At 43.3% G+C, this 21,064-nt stretch overlaps 2 protein-coding genes across 16 annotated transcripts in view; one reads left to right on the forward strand and one right to left on the reverse strand.

Annotated features, from left to right (window-relative positions):
- Positions 1 to 275: 275 nt before the first annotated feature.
- LOC138774205 (lactoylglutathione lyase-like) lies at positions 276 to 14,938 on the reverse strand. Of its 3 annotated transcripts, none has more exons than XM_069954885.1 (7): positions 14,920 to 14,938; positions 8,228 to 8,366; positions 6,860 to 6,942; positions 4,543 to 4,683; positions 4,253 to 4,317; positions 2,833 to 2,922; positions 276 to 1,182 (listed from the first exon to the last, which is right to left on the reverse strand). In XM_069954885.1, coding segments are annotated over exons 1-7 (612 nt in total). In that variant the 5' UTR covers positions 14,922 to 14,938; the 3' UTR covers positions 276 to 1,090. The 3 variants fall into 3 exon arrangements, with proteins under 3 accessions (XP_069810986.1, XP_069810988.1, XP_069810987.1); XM_069954887.1 differs by lacking the exon at positions 14,920 to 14,938 and adding an exon at positions 11,475 to 11,550 and having other exon boundaries at positions 8,228 to 8,415; XM_069954886.1 differs by lacking the exons at positions 8,228 to 8,366; positions 14,920 to 14,938 and adding an exon at positions 11,475 to 11,795.
- DNAH8 (dynein axonemal heavy chain 8) overlaps positions 11,617 to 21,064 on the forward strand; it is a 176,269-nt gene continuing 166,821 nt past the window's right edge. For 6 of the 13 annotated variants that reach the window (XM_069954872.1, XM_069954882.1, XM_069954880.1 and 3 more), the window contains exons 1-3: positions 11,799 to 11,890; positions 17,058 to 17,469; positions 20,713 to 20,847. In XM_069954872.1, coding sequence (XP_069810973.1) covers positions 17,065 to 17,469; positions 20,713 to 20,847 — 540 coding nt within the window. In that variant the 5' untranslated portion in view covers positions 11,799 to 11,890; positions 17,058 to 17,064. The other 7 variants (XM_069954878.1, XM_069954875.1, XM_069954873.1 and 4 more) reach the window with 7 other exon arrangements.

A 21,064-nucleotide genomic window follows, 5' to 3' on the forward strand; every position in this document is an offset into this window, starting at 1 on the left:
TGGTCCATAAGATGGCTGACATGGAGGAGCATGTGACCAAGCCCCGCCCCCCCAGTGTCCACCACTGAGCCTGTATATGCCTACGAAGGACACAGTGGACAGGGCCTGGTCACATGCTCCTCCATGTCGGCCATTTTATGGACTGAAATAAAACAGAGCAGGGCACCACAGCATGGTGAAGGGGAGTCTGATATTAGCTCTATGAGGTACACAGGAGCTGCTGTCAGTATATACAGTGAGCACACTTACTAATACTTTGTACTGACATAATTTTACTATAAAGTGGCCAACCCCTTTAATGGCAGTGCAAGGTAAATGAAAACGATGAACAAACCTTCGGTTGACTGGATCCATAATCAACAATTACATTGCACAGGAAGATAATTTAGATCACTGTGCTGAGACACTACAGACTGTGGAGTCTCTGGCCTGCACCATTAGTTGTTCAGCAATCATATCCTATAATCTCCAACACAATAACATGAGAAGGTTCTCTATCAGTAATAGATACTTGCTGGTTAGAGAATGATGCTGAGAGGCGTCCTGGGTAACAGGTAACATATAAGTGACAGATACAGTTGTTACCACCTTTCTGGGCCTGGTGCCCCTTCTCCTGGATGTTGTAGTGTGGCGCTGCTGACTCTGCTTTTACCTCTAGTATTATTATAATGTTTCTTTCCTCAGCGTTTTATAAGCTGTTATACATAAATGACTCAGAGGTTAAATACATAAGAAAGACTTGTAAAGTGAGGCGGTTGCCATCAGTGACTGTGCTCCACTGGGATCTGTCACATTAAAGAAAACAGGACTGGCTGCAGTACAGAGAAGCAGCCGCACGTGATGAAGGGGACGCAGCCCCCACAGGAATCTTGAAGACCCTTCACTGTGCTGGCCACAGCCAAATAAAAACAATGATGGCTGATTCCCAAAGGATCACATGTCCTGAGTATGAAGCTGAAGGAGGAAGACACCATTAGCAGCAGGGAAGGCATGTCCAGATGTATCTTCACCTTTGCTGTGATGACTTTGGATTCCTGAATCTTGCTGAACCAGTCGTGCAGCAGCATGTAGGAGGAATGTGCAGCCATCATCAAGTCATGATGGACACCATGTTGTCAGGAGTAAAAATCTCAATCCAATAGCCGTCAGGGTCTTCAATGAATGCCAGCCCCTTAAACTTCCCTGAAAAATACACAAGCATTAATGTAATAACCTGACTTACTGCAACAAGTATAGAGAAGAATACAGCACAGGCAGCAGTGATCATCTGTACAATCACATTGCTCCTGTGCTTGCGCCGTCCACTGTCCTCATCCTGCTGCCATGGTGTAGAACAGGTATAAGGCTGGGAAATTATATATATATTTTGCAGTATCCTCTAATATCCTGACATATTTACAATAATTTTACATCAGTTATTGGTGTAAATTTAGCTGAAGTCTTCCTCAGCTCATGTGGTTTCATGGTGCGTCTACTGCATGCGGTAGGCAATGGCTGCATGATTTCGCTGGTAACGTCAGCTCTTAAAGTGACACTGTCACCCCCTTTTTGCATTCTGACTGCTCTACACAGGTGTAATGGGTAAGTTTAGCAGTTTTCATACCTTGTTTTATATCATACGTCATCCGGCTTGTTCAAGTAAAAAGTGATCTTTTATCAACTGCAGATTGTGTTAATTGGGCGGGGCTTCACAGCATTAGCGTCTCAGCCCCGCCCACAGCACCACCGTTGGTCCCGCCCCTTGCCGGCCATTGGAACAGGCTGCCCTAAGGGTCTAGGCCCCACCCCTCTTGGTTGGCCCAAAGGGGGCGGGGCCAACGGTGGCGCTGTGGCCTGGGCTAAGTGGCACTAATGCCGCGAAGGCCCGCCCACTTAACACAATCTGCAGTTGATAAAAGATCACTTGTTACTTGAACAAGCAGCATGACGTATGATATAAAATAAGGTATGAAAACTGCTAAATTTACCCATTACACCTGTGTAGAGAAGTCAGAATGCAAAAAGGGGGTGACAGTGTCACTTTAAGGCAGAATGGTAAAGCCATTGATCACTGTGGTTGTGTCTGCATTGTGGAGCTGTATCCTTTTCAGAGTGGAAGCAGAAGTGTGAATGCAGCTCAGGGTGTGACTGGAGTATGAGACAATTATATAGTAGGTGATAAATAAAGCACAGAATTTACAGTGTTTATCTAATAAGTGCAAACCTATATAATAATGCTGAATGTGGGGGACCATTTCTGAGAATAATATCAATAAAACCTGAATGTGAGCACCCTTAGGGTTCAAACCCACTTGCCGGATCTGCAGCGAGTCTCCTTGCTGCGTTTTTGCAGCGAGACTCGCTGCAGATCCCAGCCCTATACTTTCATTAGCAGAGAAACTCGCAGCAGGGATCTATATCCCTGCTGCGATTTTGTCTGCAGCCCGCCCCATTAACCCCCCGTCCGCCGGACATTATACATTACCGGGTCCCCGTTCCTGCTTGCTTCGGGGCTCCCGTTGTCTTCACGGCCCGCCCGGCCAATCAGTGCGCTGCGGCGGGGCAGCGCACTGATTGGCCGGGCGGAACGTGCCGGGAGCCGCCGAAGCAAGCAGGAGCTTGTCCTGCGGCCGGGGGGTTAATGGGGAGGGATGTGGGGAGGGATGTACATCCCTGCTGCGAGTTTCTTTGCTAATGAAAGTATAGGGCTGGGATCTGCAGCGAGTCTCACTGCAAAAACGCAGCAAGGAGACTCGCTGCAGATCCGGCAAGTGGGTTTGTACCCAATTACAGTGTAATGTTTTATCTGACTAATTTCCTCTGTATCTAATGATAATAATATTAGAGTTTTACCTTCATTCGGTTTCTTCGCAAACGTGACTCCGAGCTGCTCAAACCTTGTACAGGCAGATTGAACATCGGGGACGGCGATACCAATGTGGCCTGCATATAGGAGAGCAGTGAGAATGTGTGGGACGTTACACATATATCCCTATACATATAACACAGGTAGGACACCAATATCAATGTGACCTGCGTATAGGAGAGCAGTGAGGACTTTTGGGCAGTGAATCATATATCCATATACACAGGCAGGAATGGCAAACAAGTCCGGCGAAATATATGTAAATATGTATTGCCCCCAAAAGATACAAAAATCACTAATATACACTTATTATGGGAAATGCTTATAAAGTGCTTTTTTTCCCTGCACTTACCACTGCATCAAGGCTTCACGTCCTGGATAACATGGTGATGTAACTTCCTGGATAACATGGTGATGTCATTTCCTGGATAACATGGTGATGTCACGCCCAGACTCCCAGAGCTGTGCGGGCTGTGGCTGCTGGAGAGCATGATGGCAGGGGGAAACTGAGGGACACAGGGCACTGGGGGGACACTGAGCATCCCTCTGCCATCATCCTCTCCAGCAGCCACAGCCCGCACAGCTCTGGGAGTCGGACCGCGACATCACCATGTTATCCAGGAAGTGACATCACCATTTTATCCAGGAAGAAAAGCCTTGATGCAGTAGTAAGTAAAGGGAAAAAAAACGCTTCATAAGCATTTCCCGTAATAAGTGTATATTGGTGATTTTTATAACTTTTGGGGGACAATACAATACTTTAATAAAAATTTTCGCCGGACTTCTCCTTTAAGAAGCAGCTAGTGAGGAGAGTGACTGCAGGAGTTGGCTGCTAGCCAAGATGCCCATACATAAACTACAATCCATGTATGTATAAGCCTAGGACTACACAGCGACTCTGGCCACAACAAAGCTGCATCCCAACTAGGTAATTAGGTGAACTTCTCTGGCAAAGTTCTACAGATATGCCAAGGTTTAGAGCCAATACCCTTCAAAACCTAAGGCTGGGTTCACACAGTGCACTTATCTTTCTCAGTTTTGTTGTGTTTGTTTTGAAACATGTTCACTACGAGCTGCTGTTGTGATGCTGCTGCGTTGAGATGAGCATCTTGCCTGTCTAAACTTAGTAAATCGCTTCGTTTGATTAGCAAGAGGCTTTTTAGCTGCCTGCCTTTCAACTCTGTTCTGCATCCTGCTGCTCCTCCCCGGGTGCCGGGAAAAGCTGGATCCAGTCCCGGGAAACTTCTCCTAGTTTACCAGGACTGGATCCAGCTTTTCACGACACCCGGGGTGTATCAGTAGGGAGCAGAGTTGAAAATCAGGCGGCTGAAAAGCCACTTGCCAATCAAACAAAGTGCTTCGCTACATTTAGATGGGCGATTTGCTCATCTCTAGTCCATTACTTACCAAATCCCAGGGGATCTGTGTTGCCGTTATGAAAAGGTCTCTCATCATGCTCACTGCCCCAGTTGCTGTAGGAAAAAGAGACACACAGCGTTACTTCTGATCTGGATTTTGGCAAAAAACTGGATAAAGATAGTGCCTGACACACAACTGCAAAACAATTATCGGGGATGTCTGACTCTAAACCCTTATCCACAGGATAGGAGAGTATATAATGAATAATAATAATATTTAATTGTATTTTTTTCACACACAGTACAGAGTATATGATGTCTGCCATAAACAAATCTTACTGGGTTAGCACAACAGTCGCTTTGCAAGAATAGGCCCAGGCCTCCCGCTCCTTCATGTCCTCTGGGATATCATTACCGTCCTCGTACCCCATGACATATTGTGAAAACTTCATGGAGGGGAAATCAAGTTTTAGGAGGAGACTGAGAAGAAAGAGAATACACATTGTGAGTGGATGAAATATATATATACATCTTTAGGCTACGTTCACACTGCGTATGTTTCCGTCCGTAGTGCGAACCGCGAATATACGCACGTAGTTTTGAGGTTGATGCGTTCGCTGGGAAGTATACGATATACGCCCGCACAATGCACACTACGTATGAGCTTACGGCAGGATCGTATACGGCGCTGTGAAAAATGAACAAGACCATTGTTTGAGGACGAAAATGTTGAAACTCACGGTCGTGGATTACAGTGCGGTCCCGTACGGAGTACTTATTTCAGCCAAATTGAACTTGATTTTTCGATCCAAAAGGTTCTGTGAGTTTTATTGGGCTGGGCGAAGATTTCCAAGTAAATGACCTGTTTCAGATCGCTACGAAACAAGCTAGGGAAGCATAACTGTATTACGGGCGTATGTTCGCGGTTTGTATGCATCCGGTCGCATGTCGATTATTCCCACGCCCGTAGTTTCAGCCGCACATGTACGGAGGCGTACAAACTACGGCCAGACTCATGCGATGTGTGAACATAGCCTTAAAGGAACTTAAAGGAGGGGAATTTATCAATGCATACATTTGAAACAGGTGCAAAATGTAAAAAAAAATTACACAAAATAAGGATTCTGCAGAATTCTTAAGGTTTCTGCAAAATTTGCATCATTTCCTGTCCTAAAAAGCATAATAAATTCCCCCCAAATTTTTTACAAATTGTCTGTTACTTCTCATCTGAACGTCTGCTGAGATATTTGCTCTGCCTTTGAACTTCTGTACATGGATGTACGTGATATGTAAATATATATATATATATATATATATATATATATATATATATATTTCTTTTTGGTTGGCGGGCATGTTTGCACACAGATGCCGCCATGTTGGATTGCACCACCTAGCTAGTGAAAACTTCAGCCAAAACAGAGTTTGAGAACAAGATGAGCTCACTAGGCAGGGCTTCGGCCTCATTCACATGTTTTGCCGGCTGTCTGTTGCTGTGGACCCTTAAAGGACAAGTACTGTAAAAATTTTTATTGAAGTATTGTATTATCCCCCAAAAGTTATACAAATCACCAATATACACTTATTATGGGAAATGCTTATAAAAAGCTTTTTTCCCTGCACTTACTACTGCATCAAGGCTTCACTTCTTGGATAAAATGGTGATGTCACGACCCGACTCCCAGAGCTGTGCGGCTGTGGCTGCTGGAGAGGATGATGGCAGGGGGATGCTCAGGGACACAGGGCACTGGAGGGACACTGAGCATCCCCCTACCATCATCCTCTCCAGCAGCCACAGCCGGCACAGCTCTGGGAGTCGGGTCGTGACATCACCATTTTATCCAGGAAGTGAAGCCTTGATGCAGTAGTAAGTGCAGGGAAAAAAGCACTTTATAAGCATTTCCAGTAATAGGTGTATATTGGTAATTTGTATAACTTTTGGGGGCCAATACAATACTTTAATAAAAATGTTCACCGGACTTCTCCTTTAAATACATACAGAACTATGAAAGTGCATTTACAATTAGTCTGCAATACACAGACCTATTCATTGAAGTATACTGATCTGTGCCATAACAGCTGGTCTGTTCTAAGACCTGCCTTTTTTTACAGCACAGATCATGGCCCCGTACCACATATGGACATGTAAAGAGGGTCCTATAAACAGGTCCAGAGTATTGTCCGGACAGCCTACTGAGTGTGCGAATGAGGCCTTTGCTTCACGGGTCTGGGTTTTAAGATACAACCAGTATCAGAGAATGTGGCTGTTGAGTATAGATGAGCGAACTTACATAACTTAGAGATAATACTTGTTTGTATAGCGCCAACATTTTGCGCAGATTGGATGAAAATTCCAAAATGCTCATTACAATATACAGGTCGATGCGTACTTGCAAAAAACGGTTGAATTTACTCCTGCTCCAGGAACAACCTTGACCCGACTGGAAACACATGCTTTTGGGCAGGGTCTGCATAAGCTCATCCTTTGCACTCTGGTTCCTGTGACTGTCCTGACAAGTATGAGTGATGTGAGAACTGTCTGGGTCCTGTAGGGCCATTCTCTCTTTATTGACTTTCGCAGTGGCTAATGGAGAAAGGCCAGAGACTGAAATAGGAAACCCTTGTGATAAGGAGACATTTGTATAAAGAGACTTACTTCATTCCAAGGCATTTGCTGTAAAATGTTAGTGATTTCTGGGGGTCTTTAATCCGGAGCATTGTCTGCTGCAAGATGTAGTCCTAAAATAAGCAGAAATGAAACATATGAGAATATTTTGTTATAAAACCAGGGAGAATGAGAGTTAGGAAAGCTGTAGAATAGTAGGGCCATGATTATTACGAGAATATACGTTGCATTGCCGTCTATGGGATCCCGGCCGGAGCGTATACACATAGTATACGCTCCAGCCAAGATCCCCAGCGCCGCCGCAGAGAACTGACATGTCAGTTTTCTGCGGCTGCTATTCATTGAATAGCGGCCAAAGAAAACCATGTCAGTGCACACTGTGGAGCGAGCGGATCCGGCCGCTCGCTCCATAGCGTGCAGTGTAAAGTTCTGATGCGGGCGCGCACTGATGTGCCCGGATCAGAACACTGCGGCCTAAAGGATCATCCGGCAGATACTGCAGTACCGGCCTGGATGATCTTTTCAGAGGCCGGCCGTTCCGTGACCCGGCCAGTCTCTTACGCTATGTGAACATAGCCTTACCCTGAAGCTCAGAAGCTGTATGGTTCTCCCTCCCAGATCACTATCAGTTGTAACCTGAGACACAGACTTACCTGTGGGAAAACATTGCTGTAATCTGCTGTCACTGCCGGTGTGTGCTCTATAACAATTGGAACTGGGGCAGGTCAAACATGATGTATGGATAACGATGGATAATTATAATATAATATATACTGATTTTATATGATCTGATGTGTAGTAATAATGCTGTAAGTGCAGGTCATATACCTTCACATGTATAAAAATAACAACTATTTAAGTGCAGGTCATATATGATTATATTTATATACTTCTAGCCATACATATGTTGTGATTATAAATTTATAATTAATGCAGGTAATATACAATCTTATTTATTCCTTCCTGTTGGACCTTTTTCTGCCCTTATACCTCATCTCATGCCATTACTGCTGTGTCATTTACGCCTGTGACTAATTTTTGGTGTATGTATGACAATTTATAAGACTTTTTCACCCTGGTCAGTTCAGTTTGGTTGAAGGAAAAAAAATATATATTATATGTGTATGTGTGTGTGGATAACACTTCTATTTTGTGTGTATGCAGGAATGTATGTTATATATTATATAGCAGAGGGAGGTTAGGTGTAAAATTTAATATAAAAATTGAAATGTGTATGGTAATAATCATAATCAGTGAGAGCAACCTGTCACTCTCCAACTAGCAGTGAAGTACAGCTCATAGCATGCCCTGCAAGGAGTTGTCACTTATTATATTAAAACATAGCAGTATATACAGTGCATATAGTATGTATACATGTGTAGTATTTACAGGCAGTACCTGAGTTGCTGGGTCAGCTTCACAGAGCTCCGGAGTCCCCTCCATGTCTGTTGCCAGCACTGATGATACTGTCGGTGGACGCACTGCCTGACGTCTGTGACACTCCCATTCTGGGTGCACACACCAGTTCTGGTCACACCTGCTGGTGATGACTAATTATTGGTATTGTCATTCATAGTGAATCATTTCTAAGGACAGAAATAGAAGAGTGTATGGTTACTGGATATGTAGGATGTTACAGTCTCCAAGGCTGACAGTATATAGTCCTTTACTATTGCAAAAGAGTTAACCAACTTTCTCAATTCCTAATGGAAAGTGTAGTATCCCAACTCACTCGTCTTCCCTTGGACAACTGTTAAATGAACATAAAATGAACATAAAACTTAAAATTTCTAAAAGTTAGAAAACATAAAAACTATGAATTATTATTAACAAAAAGAATCAGTGGTAGCTGGGACACCATGAAGGATAAAAGTCAAAGGTTACTGCAGAAGAGGAAGGGGTCATAGTTGGGCCTTACGAAGTTGTAATTGGGGATTGTAAAGCAAGGAGAACGCACTCATGTATAGAGAACCACAAAAGTGTCATCACGAATGGAGACACTAGGTGACTCAATTTGAACTATTAAAATGAATGAGCCCCCTGCTGTCCACAGTGGGGGAGATTTATCAAGATGCGCCCCTGACGTACTCCAGGGAAGAGGGTCAAATTTTCCCCTTTTCCATGGTGTACGTCAGCACGGCAAAGTGGGCAGGAGGCGTGGTTCCTCCCGCTGCAGATTTATCATGATTTACGACCGCTCACAGGTCATAAATACAAATCTACACCTGCCCCTCTTAATAAATCCGGACGGGGAAAAGGGCGCGGGGCTCTATTAAAGATTGGCGTAAGAGTATGCCAGTCTTGATAAATGTCCCCCAGTATACATAAGTTTTTGGATTTCCGCAGGATGCTGACAAATACCTGTGAAAGACAAAGAAAACCTTAGTCTTAGTTGTCTCCTGTGTGATTTTTGTGCTGTGACTGTAACATAAGATGAAACAGGATATTGTCCTGCCTGCGTTACCAGAAAGTAAGGGTATGTTCATACATTCTTTGTTCGGAAAGCGGCGGGGGCAGGCGGGATTCTATAGCGGAAAGCTCCGCCACAGTATTCCACCAATTTTACTCAGTGTGAAGGGTGCGTTCACACATAACGGGTCCACAGCGGATTTCTCGCTGTGACACGCTGCGGATCCCTGCCCTGTACACTATGGGCAGACAAACTCACAGCCAGATGGACATCCCGCTGTGAGTATGTCTGCTGCCAGCCCCGTTAACCCCCCACCACCACCTTTTCCACGCTCTGGCTTGCTTCGGGGCTCCCAGCACGTTCCGTTAAGCTAATAAGTGCGCTGCCAAGTCGCAGCGCAATGATTGGCTGAAAGGGACGTGAAGACGCCGGGAGCCCCGAAGCAAGCTGAAGCGTGGAGAAGGTGATGTATACACTTCAGCAGTGGAGGGGGGTTAATGGGCGGATCCGTTACGTGTGAACGCACCCTAAAGCACCATTGATCTCATATCTCCCCTCCATATTGTGTAAAATAATCCACTATTAATAAATGTAGAGCAATATAATGTTAAATACCAAAGGTAGTATGGAAGGCTACCCTGCCATTCATCCCCCAAGTTGCGATATTCCATGTTTTATCGCCAGACATGCCTGGATTGGATTTAAACAGCGCTCCAGTCCCGATCATTCATACATTTTTGTTGGTAGTGAAGAAATGTCTCCTCAGACACTGGTTACAGTCTTTAGTACCAACACTAGCAGAGATCATGGACACCATGAATCAAATATTGCACCTGGACAGGCTAGAGACAGAACGTCACAAAGAAAAGAATGCAAAAGGTTTCTTCAAAAAATGGAGAGTGTTTATTGAACACCACTACACAATGAGGGAAATTGAGGAGCTCATGTTAGTCTTCAGATACACAGAGTGGTATAACAAGGAGGCACTGAAAAATACACTGGGCAAGCTACGACTACCTGACAGAAGGGGAGACAATTAGCGGGAACTCTATGGACGAGAGAAGAAAGGGGGGAGGGGGGGTAACAGTTGGGTTGTGGGGTGGGATATAGTTACCTACTAATACTTTTCCTGTACAACACTTAGTCACTTTTTCCGAATCCGGTGTCACAAATGTTTTGGTTATAAAAATGTATGAAGAGCTGTTCAGACATTATTCTGATGGTCAAACTAATTATCTCAACGGCTATATTACTTTTCTGTGACGCGATTGAAATGTTTTCATGGTTGTAACTCTACTGGAATGTTGCATTGTACATTATGAATATGCCAAGTGTTGTGACGTTGTATATTCTAATAAAAAGATTTTGGAAAAAAAAAAAAATACCAAAGGTATGTGCTAGATACTACAATATTAATATACTACATTTACACGGTAGCATAATACATACAAAAAGTGCACCTCAAAATATTATATACAGTAATACATACGCATAAGTATAATATATATAGTAATACATATAATACACATATGTATAATATATACAGTAATATATACGCATAAGTATAATATATATAGTAATACATATAATACACATATGTATATTATATACAGTAATACATACACATAAGTATAATATATATAGTAATACATATAATCATACACATATGTATAATATATACAGTAATACATACACATAAGTATAATATATATAGTAATACATATAATCATACACATATGTATAATATATACAGTAATACATACACATAAGTATAATATATATAGTAATACATATAATCATACACATATGTATAATATATACAGTAATACATACACATAAGTATAATATATATAGTAATACATATAATAATACACATAAGTATAATATATACAGTAATACATACACATAAGTATAATATATATAGTAATACATATAATACACATATGTATAATATATACAGTAATACATACACATAAGTATAATATATATAGTAATACATATAATACACATATGTATAATATATACAGTAATACATACACATAAGTATAATATATATAGTAATACATATAATAATACACATATGTATAATATATACAGTAATACATACACATAAGTATAATATATATAGTAATACATATAATAATACACATAAGTATAATATATACAGTAATACATACACATAAGAATAATATATATAGTAATACATATAATAATACACATCAGTATATTACATACCGCTAATACATGTAATATTACACGCGGTGCCCTCACCAGCAGCGCACAGACGTCAGTCAGCACACTCTTCCCGCCGTTTTTCAAAGGTGCTCCGTCACCTCGTTCAGTCCTCCTCCGCGGCATGTAGTTCTCCAGATTACAGTCTTCGATATAACTACATAGTAGGTCATTGGCTGTTCCTTACTTATAATGTAGAGGAGTTTTGTTATAAAAGATTTGTCTCCATCATATAAACGCTATGAGTAACATCTCTCCGTCCGTGTAGATGATGCGACCGAGTCTCCTTAGTGCGCGGAGGAGGACGAGTCGTGAGGTAGGATTGCCGCCTAGTGGTGTGAGGTGAATCCCGCCTAGTGGTGTGAGGTGATCGGCGCTGCGGTGATGTTATGCGCTAGTCCTGTCACCAGTATATAGAGGTCCGGGGTATATAAATGTATATATATATTACATACAGTGCAGTGTCGCTTATTTATAGGGCACAGATTGGAGTTTCAGTAGACGGCTGTGAAGAAGTTACTGTGAATATTGCGAGCTCAGGACCTGTGCGACATTTTCTATGCCTGTGACAGGGATGTGAGGGTGTGGTTGTCCTACTGTCAGATTGTGGTTAATTACCACAAAAGGCTGTGATTTTGCCTTTATGTCAACAAAAGTAAAGCTATAGGTGTCTAACATACTTTTGTGCTATATAATTTTTTTCCCGAGGAACAGCGCATACACAAGGTGGTTGTGCTGTGGTGCGATGGTAACATCTCAACGTCACTACATGGTGACTGGTGAGCAGCATAAAGATGGCAGTGTGGCATTGCGACATCTCGTCCAATGACTGTCACTGTGTTTCGGTTGCGACACAACACGAATGTTAAAAAAAATCTGATGTATTTTTGGATTTAGGTTACACAAACTTTATGACCATTGACCTCATTGCAAGTCACTGTGACTAGTTTGCGCATTTTTTGCTTTTTTTTTTATAGCCAAATATCAACAGTAATAATAAGATCCCATTGCCCGGCATTGAGCCCCGCTGCTATTATGTGATGAGTCCTTTTCACTTCCAGAGAGTGGCTCATCATTGAGTGCCAGCAGGTGGGAAGCCGCTTCCAGAAACCGTCCCAGTGATTTGTTTACGTTTCCCAGAAAATGATGGTCTTAATAAATTCCCCCCATGTCTGGTTTTTGAGGGGTTTTAATAACCCTTTGAGGACCAGGCCCAAAATGACCCAGTGGACCGCGCAAATTTTGATCTTAGTGTTTTCGTTTTTCCCTCCTCCCCTTCTAAGAGCTCTAGCACTCTCAGTTTTCTATCTACAAGCCATGTAAGGGCTTATTTGTTACAGGAATAGTTGTACTGTGTAATGGCGTCATTCATTTTACCATAACATGTATGATGGAATTCCAAATATATTATTTATGAAGATATAAATAGGTGAAATTGTAAAAAAGAATGCAATATGGTAATGTTTGGGGGGTTCCTGTGTCTACGTAATGCACTATATGGTAACAGCGACATGACACTATTATTCTATAGGTCAGTCTGAACACAACCATATGCAGGTTACACAGATTCTCTAATGTTATATATATTTTTTTTTATGAAATCCTTTTTTTTGCCAATTAAATATTAATAAAATGGGCTTATTGTGACGCTTATAACGGTTTTATTTTTTCACCTACAGGGCTGTATGGGGTGTCATTTTTTCCGCCATGATCTCTAGTTTTTATTAATACCATATTTGTGAAGATCGGACGTTTTGATCACTTTTTATTGATTTTTTTTAATATATAATGTAACATAAAATCGGTAATCTGCGCACTTTTTTCCCTCTTTTCGTGTACGCCCTTTACCGGTCACAATGACGCTTGTTATATTTTAATAGATCGGACAATTCCGCACGCTACGGTATATTATATGTTTATCTATTTATTCATTTTTATATGTTTTATTTATATAATGGGAAAGGGGGGTGATTTAGACTTTTATTGGGGGAGGGGTTTTGGGGTAGTGTGTTAGTGTTTTGAACTTTTTTTTTTTACACTTTTGAAGTCCATTTGGGGGACTTGTACATACAATACTTAGATTTCTACACTGATGAATGCTATGCCATAGGCATAGCATTGATCAGTGTTATCGGCGATCTGCTCATTGAGCCTGCCTGTGCAGGCTTAGTGCAGCAGATCGCCGATCGGACCGCACGGAGGCAGGTGAGAGACCTCCGGCAGTCCGTTTCAACGATCGGGACCCCCGCAGTCACACTGCGGGGGTCCCGATCGGTAAGTGACAGGGGACTCCCCCTGTCACTTACACTTAAACGGCGCAGTCGCTGCAGCGTGTCATTGCCGGTGAGGTCCCGGCTGCTGATTGCAGCCGGCCCCCACCTGCTATGAAGCGCGCTCCGCTCCGGAGCACGCTTCATAGCGGGAGAAACACCCAGGACGTAAGGTTACGTCATGGGTCGTCTGGGGACAGACTTCCATGACGTAACCCTACGTCCAGGGTCGTCTAAAGGGTTAACCATTTGTGGTCAGTATCTTCTGACTTCAGCATCTAAGAGGTTTAAAGGGAATGTACCATTAGGTATATAAGTTTTTTTACAGTAGCAGATTGTCGCCAACGCAAGGATCCTGGTTGCGTGGTCCTTTTTTTTGAATTACCACCCGATTCCTGTGCTCTGCACCATCTTTGGGCTATACACTGGAGGCAGTCCCCCCCGTGTGCCGATGTCCCCTCTGTGATGAGGCTCCATTGATTGTAATGGAGCCGCGTCACAGAGGGGAGGGGATATCGTCACGGTCCCTAGTGCACAGAGCCAAGTCAATGCACAGCCAAAGAACGGCGCAAAGCGCGGGAACCGGGCAGCATTTTGAAAAAGGACAGAGCCACCGATTTGCTACTGTAAAAAAAAACAACTTACCTAATGGTACATTCGCGTTAAAGAAACTCTCAGAAGGTTTATGCTGCCTTATTTAAAGTGACACTGTCACCCCCTTTTTGCATTCTGACTTCTCTACACAGGTGTAATGGGTACATTAAGCAGTTTTCATACCTTATTTTATATCATACATCATGGTGCTTGTTCAAGTAAAAACTGATCTTTTATCAACTGCAGATTGTGCTAAGTGGGCGGGTCTTCACGGCAACGGCACCACTTAGCCCCCGCCCACCGCCCACCATTGGCTCCTCCCATCCATGGCGTCATCTGCACATAGGTCCTGCCCCCTCGACGCCCATTGGTATGGGTCGACCTAGAGGGGGTGGGGCCTAAACCTTTAGGCCACTCTGTTCCAATGGTCGCCGAGTGGGCGCCCATAAATAAGGTATGAAAACTGCTAAATTTACCTTTTACACCAGTGTAGAGAAGTCAGAATGCAAAAAGGGGGTGACTGTCACTTTAAGCATAGCATGAACTAGTGACAGAGAAGCTGAACAGAATGATATATCACTTACATTGTTCTTTGCAGCTGATTCAGCAATATTCCATACCTCCCAACCATCCCGGATTTCGCGGGACAGTCCCGTTTTCAGGGTTCTGTCCCGCGGTCCCGGAACGGCCCCCCCGTGTCCCGCAATATATGTGGCCCCAGCGGAAAAAACAATAAACCAGTAACTCACCTGTCCTCCGGTCCCAGTAGCTCCTCTCCCGGCAGAGCGCGCACTCCCGTCATCCTCCGGGGCGGGCAGCGGGGTACAGAGTCACTGACAGTACCGGAAGTGATTCATATAGAGGCTGCAGGTCACTTCCGGTACAGTCAGTGTCTGTATACCGCCCGCTGCCCGCCCCGGAGGATGACGGGAGTGCGCGCTCTGCCGGGAGAGGAGCTGCTGGGACCGGCGGACAGGTGAGTTACTGTTTTTTTGTTTTTTCCGCTGGGGCCACACTAATGGGGGGTATTGGCTACTATGTGGGGCATATATGGGGGATTGGCTACTATGTGGGCATATATGGGGGATTGGCTACTATGTGGGGTACTATATGGGGGATTGGCTACTATGTGGGGCACTATATGGGGGATTGGCTACTATGTGGGCATATATGGGGCATTGGCTACTATGTGGGGCACTATGTGGGGGATTGGCTACTATGTGGGGCATATATGGGGGATTGGCTACTATGTGGGGCACTATATGGGGATTGGCTACTATGTGGGGCATATATGGGGGATTGGCTACTATGTGGGCATATATGGGGGATTGGCTACTATGTGGGCATATATGGGGCATTGGCTACTATGTGGGGCACTATGTGGGGGATTGGCTACTATGTGGGGCACTATGTGGGGGGATTGGCTACTATGTGGGGCACTATATGGGGGGATTGGCTACTATGTGGGGCACTATATGGGGATTGGCTACTATGTGGGGCACTATATGGGGGGATTGGCTACTATGTGGGGCACTATATGGGGGGATTGGCTACTATGTGGGGCACTATATGGGGGGATTGGCTACTATGTGGGGCACTATATGGGGGGATTGGCTACTATGTGGGGCTCTATATGGGGGATTGGATAATATGTGGGGCACTATATGGGGGGATTGGATAATATGTGGGGCACTATATGGGGGCATTAGCTACTATGTGGGGCACTATATGGGGGCATTGGCTACTATGTGGGGCACTATATGGGGGCATAGGCTACTATGTGGGGCTCTATATGGGGGCATTGGCTACTATGTGGGGCACTATATGGGGGCATTGGATACTATGTGGGGCACTATATGGGGGATTGGATTCTATGTGGGGGATTGGACACTATGTGGGGGATTGGACACTATGTGGGGCACTATGTGCGGGATTGGATACTATGTGGGGCATATATGGGGGCATTGGATACTATGTGGGGCATATATGGGGGCATTGGATACTATGTGGGGCACTATAATGGGGGATTGGATACTATATAGGGCACTATTCAGTCAGCAGCATGTGGTGACTGTAGGGGAGTGGCTATGGAGGGTCGCTATGGGGGCGTGGCTATGGAGGGTCGCTATGGGGGCGTGGCTATGGGGACCGCGGCGCACATGTCCCTCTTTGCTCTTTGCAAAAGTTGGGAGGTATGATATTCTCCTGAATAACATGGACAATAACTAGCCCTCGCCATTATGTCTATGTGATCAGTGGTCCTGGATATTCATGAGCACCAGCAAACTCTGCCCACCAGCTGCTGATTGGCAGTTATCTACCCATGCTGTAAATAAACAGTCAACTGTCAATCAGCGTCTGGAGGGCAGAGGTAGTGGTGCGGCACGAATCCCATTCTCATACATATCAGTAATACATTGATCTGTTCAGTATTTTAGTGTATGCACCTGCCAGAGGTAAGCAGCAATGTTGGCTGAGCAGCAAGGCATACACTGTATGCTTCTCTGCTCAGTGTACAGGGGCACCATGCTCTGTGATCTGTGGGCACCTTATTCTACAGGGGAGGGGTGGCTGATCTTGTTTTGTCTAATCTGTCTTCTGGTGTCTTATCATCCTCCTTATCATCAGAGACAGTAAGAAAAACATTTAACATGAACAATTTGATTAAAACAGTAGGCCATGTTCTGATAAATTCCCTTTAATGACTTTTTCCTTGTTTTAGTTCCTTGATGATGGAGCAGCCAACTAATACAATAATTATCAAAGATCCAGAAAACCAATCAGAACCTGCGGCTGATGTTACCTCTAGGCATGGTCCAGACATGGAGCAAGTAGGTGAAAAAGATATGTCTGCAAGCATGGCACAGGCATCCAGTACCGCACAGCCTTTTTCCAAACAATCATCTGACAGTAAGTCTGGCAAAACTAGAAAAAGATTATCTGACAGAATTACTGAGTCTTCCAGAACTGCGCAGGATGCCTCCAAGGCAGATGGGAAAGGTAAAAGTACTTCACAGACCAGCAGTATTGGCAACAGTTCCGTCACAAGTATAAACTTTGAACAGGACCTTGTAAAGCATCGATTTAGTATGAGCGTCCTCCAGAGAATGCAGGAGACTTTAAGACAAAAACAGGTATGTCTATTTGATTAAACCCCATTCTGTACGTTCCCTGTAGTGTTTAGTATAGTCAGGTGAACCACACATGCATGTTATTGATAACCTAAACTACTGTCAGTCAGCAATTTTTTCACTTAAAATATGATGCGTTTGAGAATTACCGTACTCAATTATTGCACAACATGTTTTTTTTATGTGCAGAACTTTTTAACTCAAATTGTTGCTAACCTTTCAAAAACAACTTTGCAAAAAAATTTGCATATAAAAACTGTAACATACTTTGTATTGTATTGTGGCTATGTTCACATAATGTTTTTTACTCTCCGTCTTATTTATTTAAATGATGTTTGAGTTCAAAATTATGTCAGTCATTTTGTGTTTTGGACGTTCGTTATTACAATGGCGGCTGTTGGTACATTATTCTAGTTCAGGTGGACTGATTGCCTTTGGATGTGTCTTTAATTAAAAAGTCATAAAAACTTTGTGTGAACAAATAAAATGAAAGTCTGTTGTTTGCAAAATACAAATACATCCGCAAATAATTGTCATGATCAATATTTTGACGTCAACGCAAACAGTGTGTGTCATTTAACCCCTTGCCTCTTTAGCCTGTTTTGGCCTTAAAGGACAACTCCCGCGGGACCCCCCCCCCCAAAAAAAAAAACACAGACACACACAGACACCATACTCACCATCTCTCCGGTGACGATCGCCATTCCATTCGCCCGCCGTCCGCCTCACCGTCACCGCCGCCCAGCGATGTCTCTGACTTCCGGGTCCTGGGGATGGAAAAGGCTGCCAGTGCACTTGCGCACCGGCAGCCTTTTCATTGGCTGGAGCGCATCACATGGCTTCCAGCAACCTCAGCCAATCAGGGCTGAGCAAGCAGGAAGCCATGTGATGCGTTCCAGCCAATGAAAAGGCTGCTGGTGCGCATATGCACCAGCAGCCTTTTCCGTCCCATTCACTCTCTATGAAGACTCCGAGGAGGAAGAAGACCCGGACCGCCCCCCCCCCCCGGCTCTGACGTCGTCGTCACCAGATGCCGCCCGGGAGAAGAGGACCATGACGATCATAATAAGTAATGTATATATTCTTTAACTTCCGGGCGGGGGGGTCGGGGGTCCGAAAGTGGGGCAAGGGGGCCAGACCGGGTATTTAACCACATTACAAAGTTATATAACTTTGTAATGTGTGTTAAGTAAGCTAAAAAAAATTTTCGTGGGAGTTGTCCTTTAATGCCCAGGGCCATTTTTTCAAATCTGACCCTTCTCTCCTTATGTAGTGATAACTCTGTGATGCTTTTAATTTTCGCGGTTATTCTGAGATTGTTTTTTCGTGACATATTCCTCTTTATGTTTGTGGGATACGTTGGTTGATACACTCAGTTTTTTCACAACATTTGTGCAAAAATTTGAAAAATTTAAATGTCTTTATATTCAAAATTCTCTTTTCCTAAGAAAGATAGTCATGCCACATGAACTGCAACATCTACGACATGTCTTTGGTGAATGTCTTTTTAGGATGTTAGAGGACTTTGAAATTTTGCAGCGATTTTTCAAATTTTCATAAAAATTTCAATTCTGATTTTATTAGGGACCAGTTCAGTTCTGAAGTGGATTTGTGGGGCCTGTATGTTAGTTATCCACATAAATCTCTCCACTGTAAAAACTGCACCCCTCAAAGCATTCAAAGTAACATTTCATAAGTTTATTAACCCTTTAGGTGTTTTGCAGAAATTTAAGCAAGTTGGAGGGGAAATTTAAAATGTTCATTTTTTTTGGCAGATATTCTATTTTAATAATTTTTTCCTCTAACACAGCAAATACTAACTGAGAAATACCACTCACTATTTATTCCCCCTTATTCCAGTGTTTCTAGAAATCCCCCATGTGGCCGCAGAGTGTCACCTGACTCAACCACAGGCCGCAGACATGATAGAGATCTGGTGAATTTTGGTGCGGGATAATTAATGTAACAGGTTAATAGACGGGGTCATTACGTCTGCGGCGTTACCAAATATATGTATCACCTTTAAAGGGCATAATTTATAAAGGGATGTGGGGAATGTGTATTTATATTTATCTGTTTATTTTATTAATTAATTAATTAATTAATTAAATTTCTTTATTTGTGTATTTATTTATGTATGTATTTATTTGTGCTTTAACTTTTACAGGTACCTCTATAATACATTAAAGCACATGATCAGTGATGTAATGTATTATAGAATGAATGAGCTGTCAGAACCTGACAGCTCATTCATACGATACGATGCAGGGGCCTGACCGTCATATAGAATAGCATTAGCAGCCCAGACACATTAAGTAGCTCTTCTCCCCTCCGGGCAGGAGCAGCAGGAGGAGGCTGTGTGACACAGCCTCCTCCTGCTGCCCAATCGTTGTTAGGGACAGCGGGGAAAGGCAGGGAGAGAATGTTGTTTGGGAAACGTCATGAAGCAGGAACTACCTGCTTTACATGACGTTTCCCAAATGTTATTTTGCAGCAAGGGGTTAAAGGAGAAGTCCAGCGAAACTTTTTATTAAAGGGGTTATCCAGCGCTACAAAAACATGGCCACTTTTCCCCCTACTGTTGTCTCCAGTTCAGGTGCGGTTTGCAATTAAGCTCCATTTACTTTAATGGAACTGAGTTTCTAAACCCCACCCAAACTGGAGACAACAGTAGGGGGAAAGTGGTCATGTTTTTGTAGCGCTGGATAACCCCTTTAAAGTATTGTATTACCCTTCAAAAGTTATACAAATCACCAATATACAGTACACTTATTACGAAAAATGCTTATAAATTGCTTTTTGTCCCTGCTCTTACTACTGCATCAAGGCTTCACTTCCTGGATAATATGGTGATGTCACGACCCGACTCCCAGAGCTGTGAGGGCTGTGGCTGCTGGAGAGGATGATGGCAGGGGGACACTGAGGGACACAGGGCACTGGAGGGACTGGAGGGGCTGTGCTGTTAGGGTCCATTTACACAGAAAGATTATCTAACAAATTATCTGCCAAAGATTTGAAGCCAAAGTCAGGAATGGATTTTAAAAGAGGAGAAATCTCAGGCTTTCCTTTATGACCTGATCTCTGTTTATAGTCTGTTTCTGGCTTTGGCTTCAAATATTTGGCAGATAATCTGTCAGATAATCGTTCTATGTAAATTGACCCTTACTACCATCAATTCTGAAAGAAATGTGAAAAGCCCCTTGCAGTCTACAGTATTTATCTTGTAGCTTATATCCTCTCTTTCAGGTCAGATATAAAGAAGAAAGAGAAAGCCGCAAAGCTAAAATTGATTCTCTCTATGAGTATATCTTTGTGATACTAGCACATAGGCTTGACTTAGAGTACTCAACTATTGAAGAGCTTGTATTAGATGCTCCATCTGTAAGTTTCCAGGCGCACACTATGGGGGAGATTTATCAAGCATGGTGTAAAGTGAAACTGGCTCAGTTGCCCCTAACAACCAATCAGATTCCACCTTTCATTCCCTACAGACTTTTTGGAAAGTGCAAGGTGGAATCTGATTGGTTGCTAGGGGCAACTGAGCCAGTTTCACTTTACACCATCTTTGATAAATCTCCCCCTATGTTCATATATATTC

Source organism: Dendropsophus ebraccatus, chromosome 15 (genome assembly GCF_027789765.1).
Source record: "Dendropsophus ebraccatus isolate aDenEbr1 chromosome 15, aDenEbr1.pat, whole genome shotgun sequence".
Classification (NCBI taxonomy): Eukaryota; Metazoa; Chordata; class Amphibia; order Anura; family Hylidae; genus Dendropsophus; species Dendropsophus ebraccatus.

Coding starts and splice junctions, on each gene's coding strand:
- LOC138774205 (XM_069954885.1), bottom strand. Junction 4,318..4,542: donor GCGACTGTTGTGCTAACCCA/GTAAGATTTGTT, acceptor TTTTTCCTACAG/CAACTGGGGCAGTGAGCATG. Junction 1,183..2,832: donor TGCGAAGAAACCGAATGAAG/GTAAAACTCTAA, acceptor TGTATTTTTCAG/GGAAGTTTAAGGGGCTGGCA.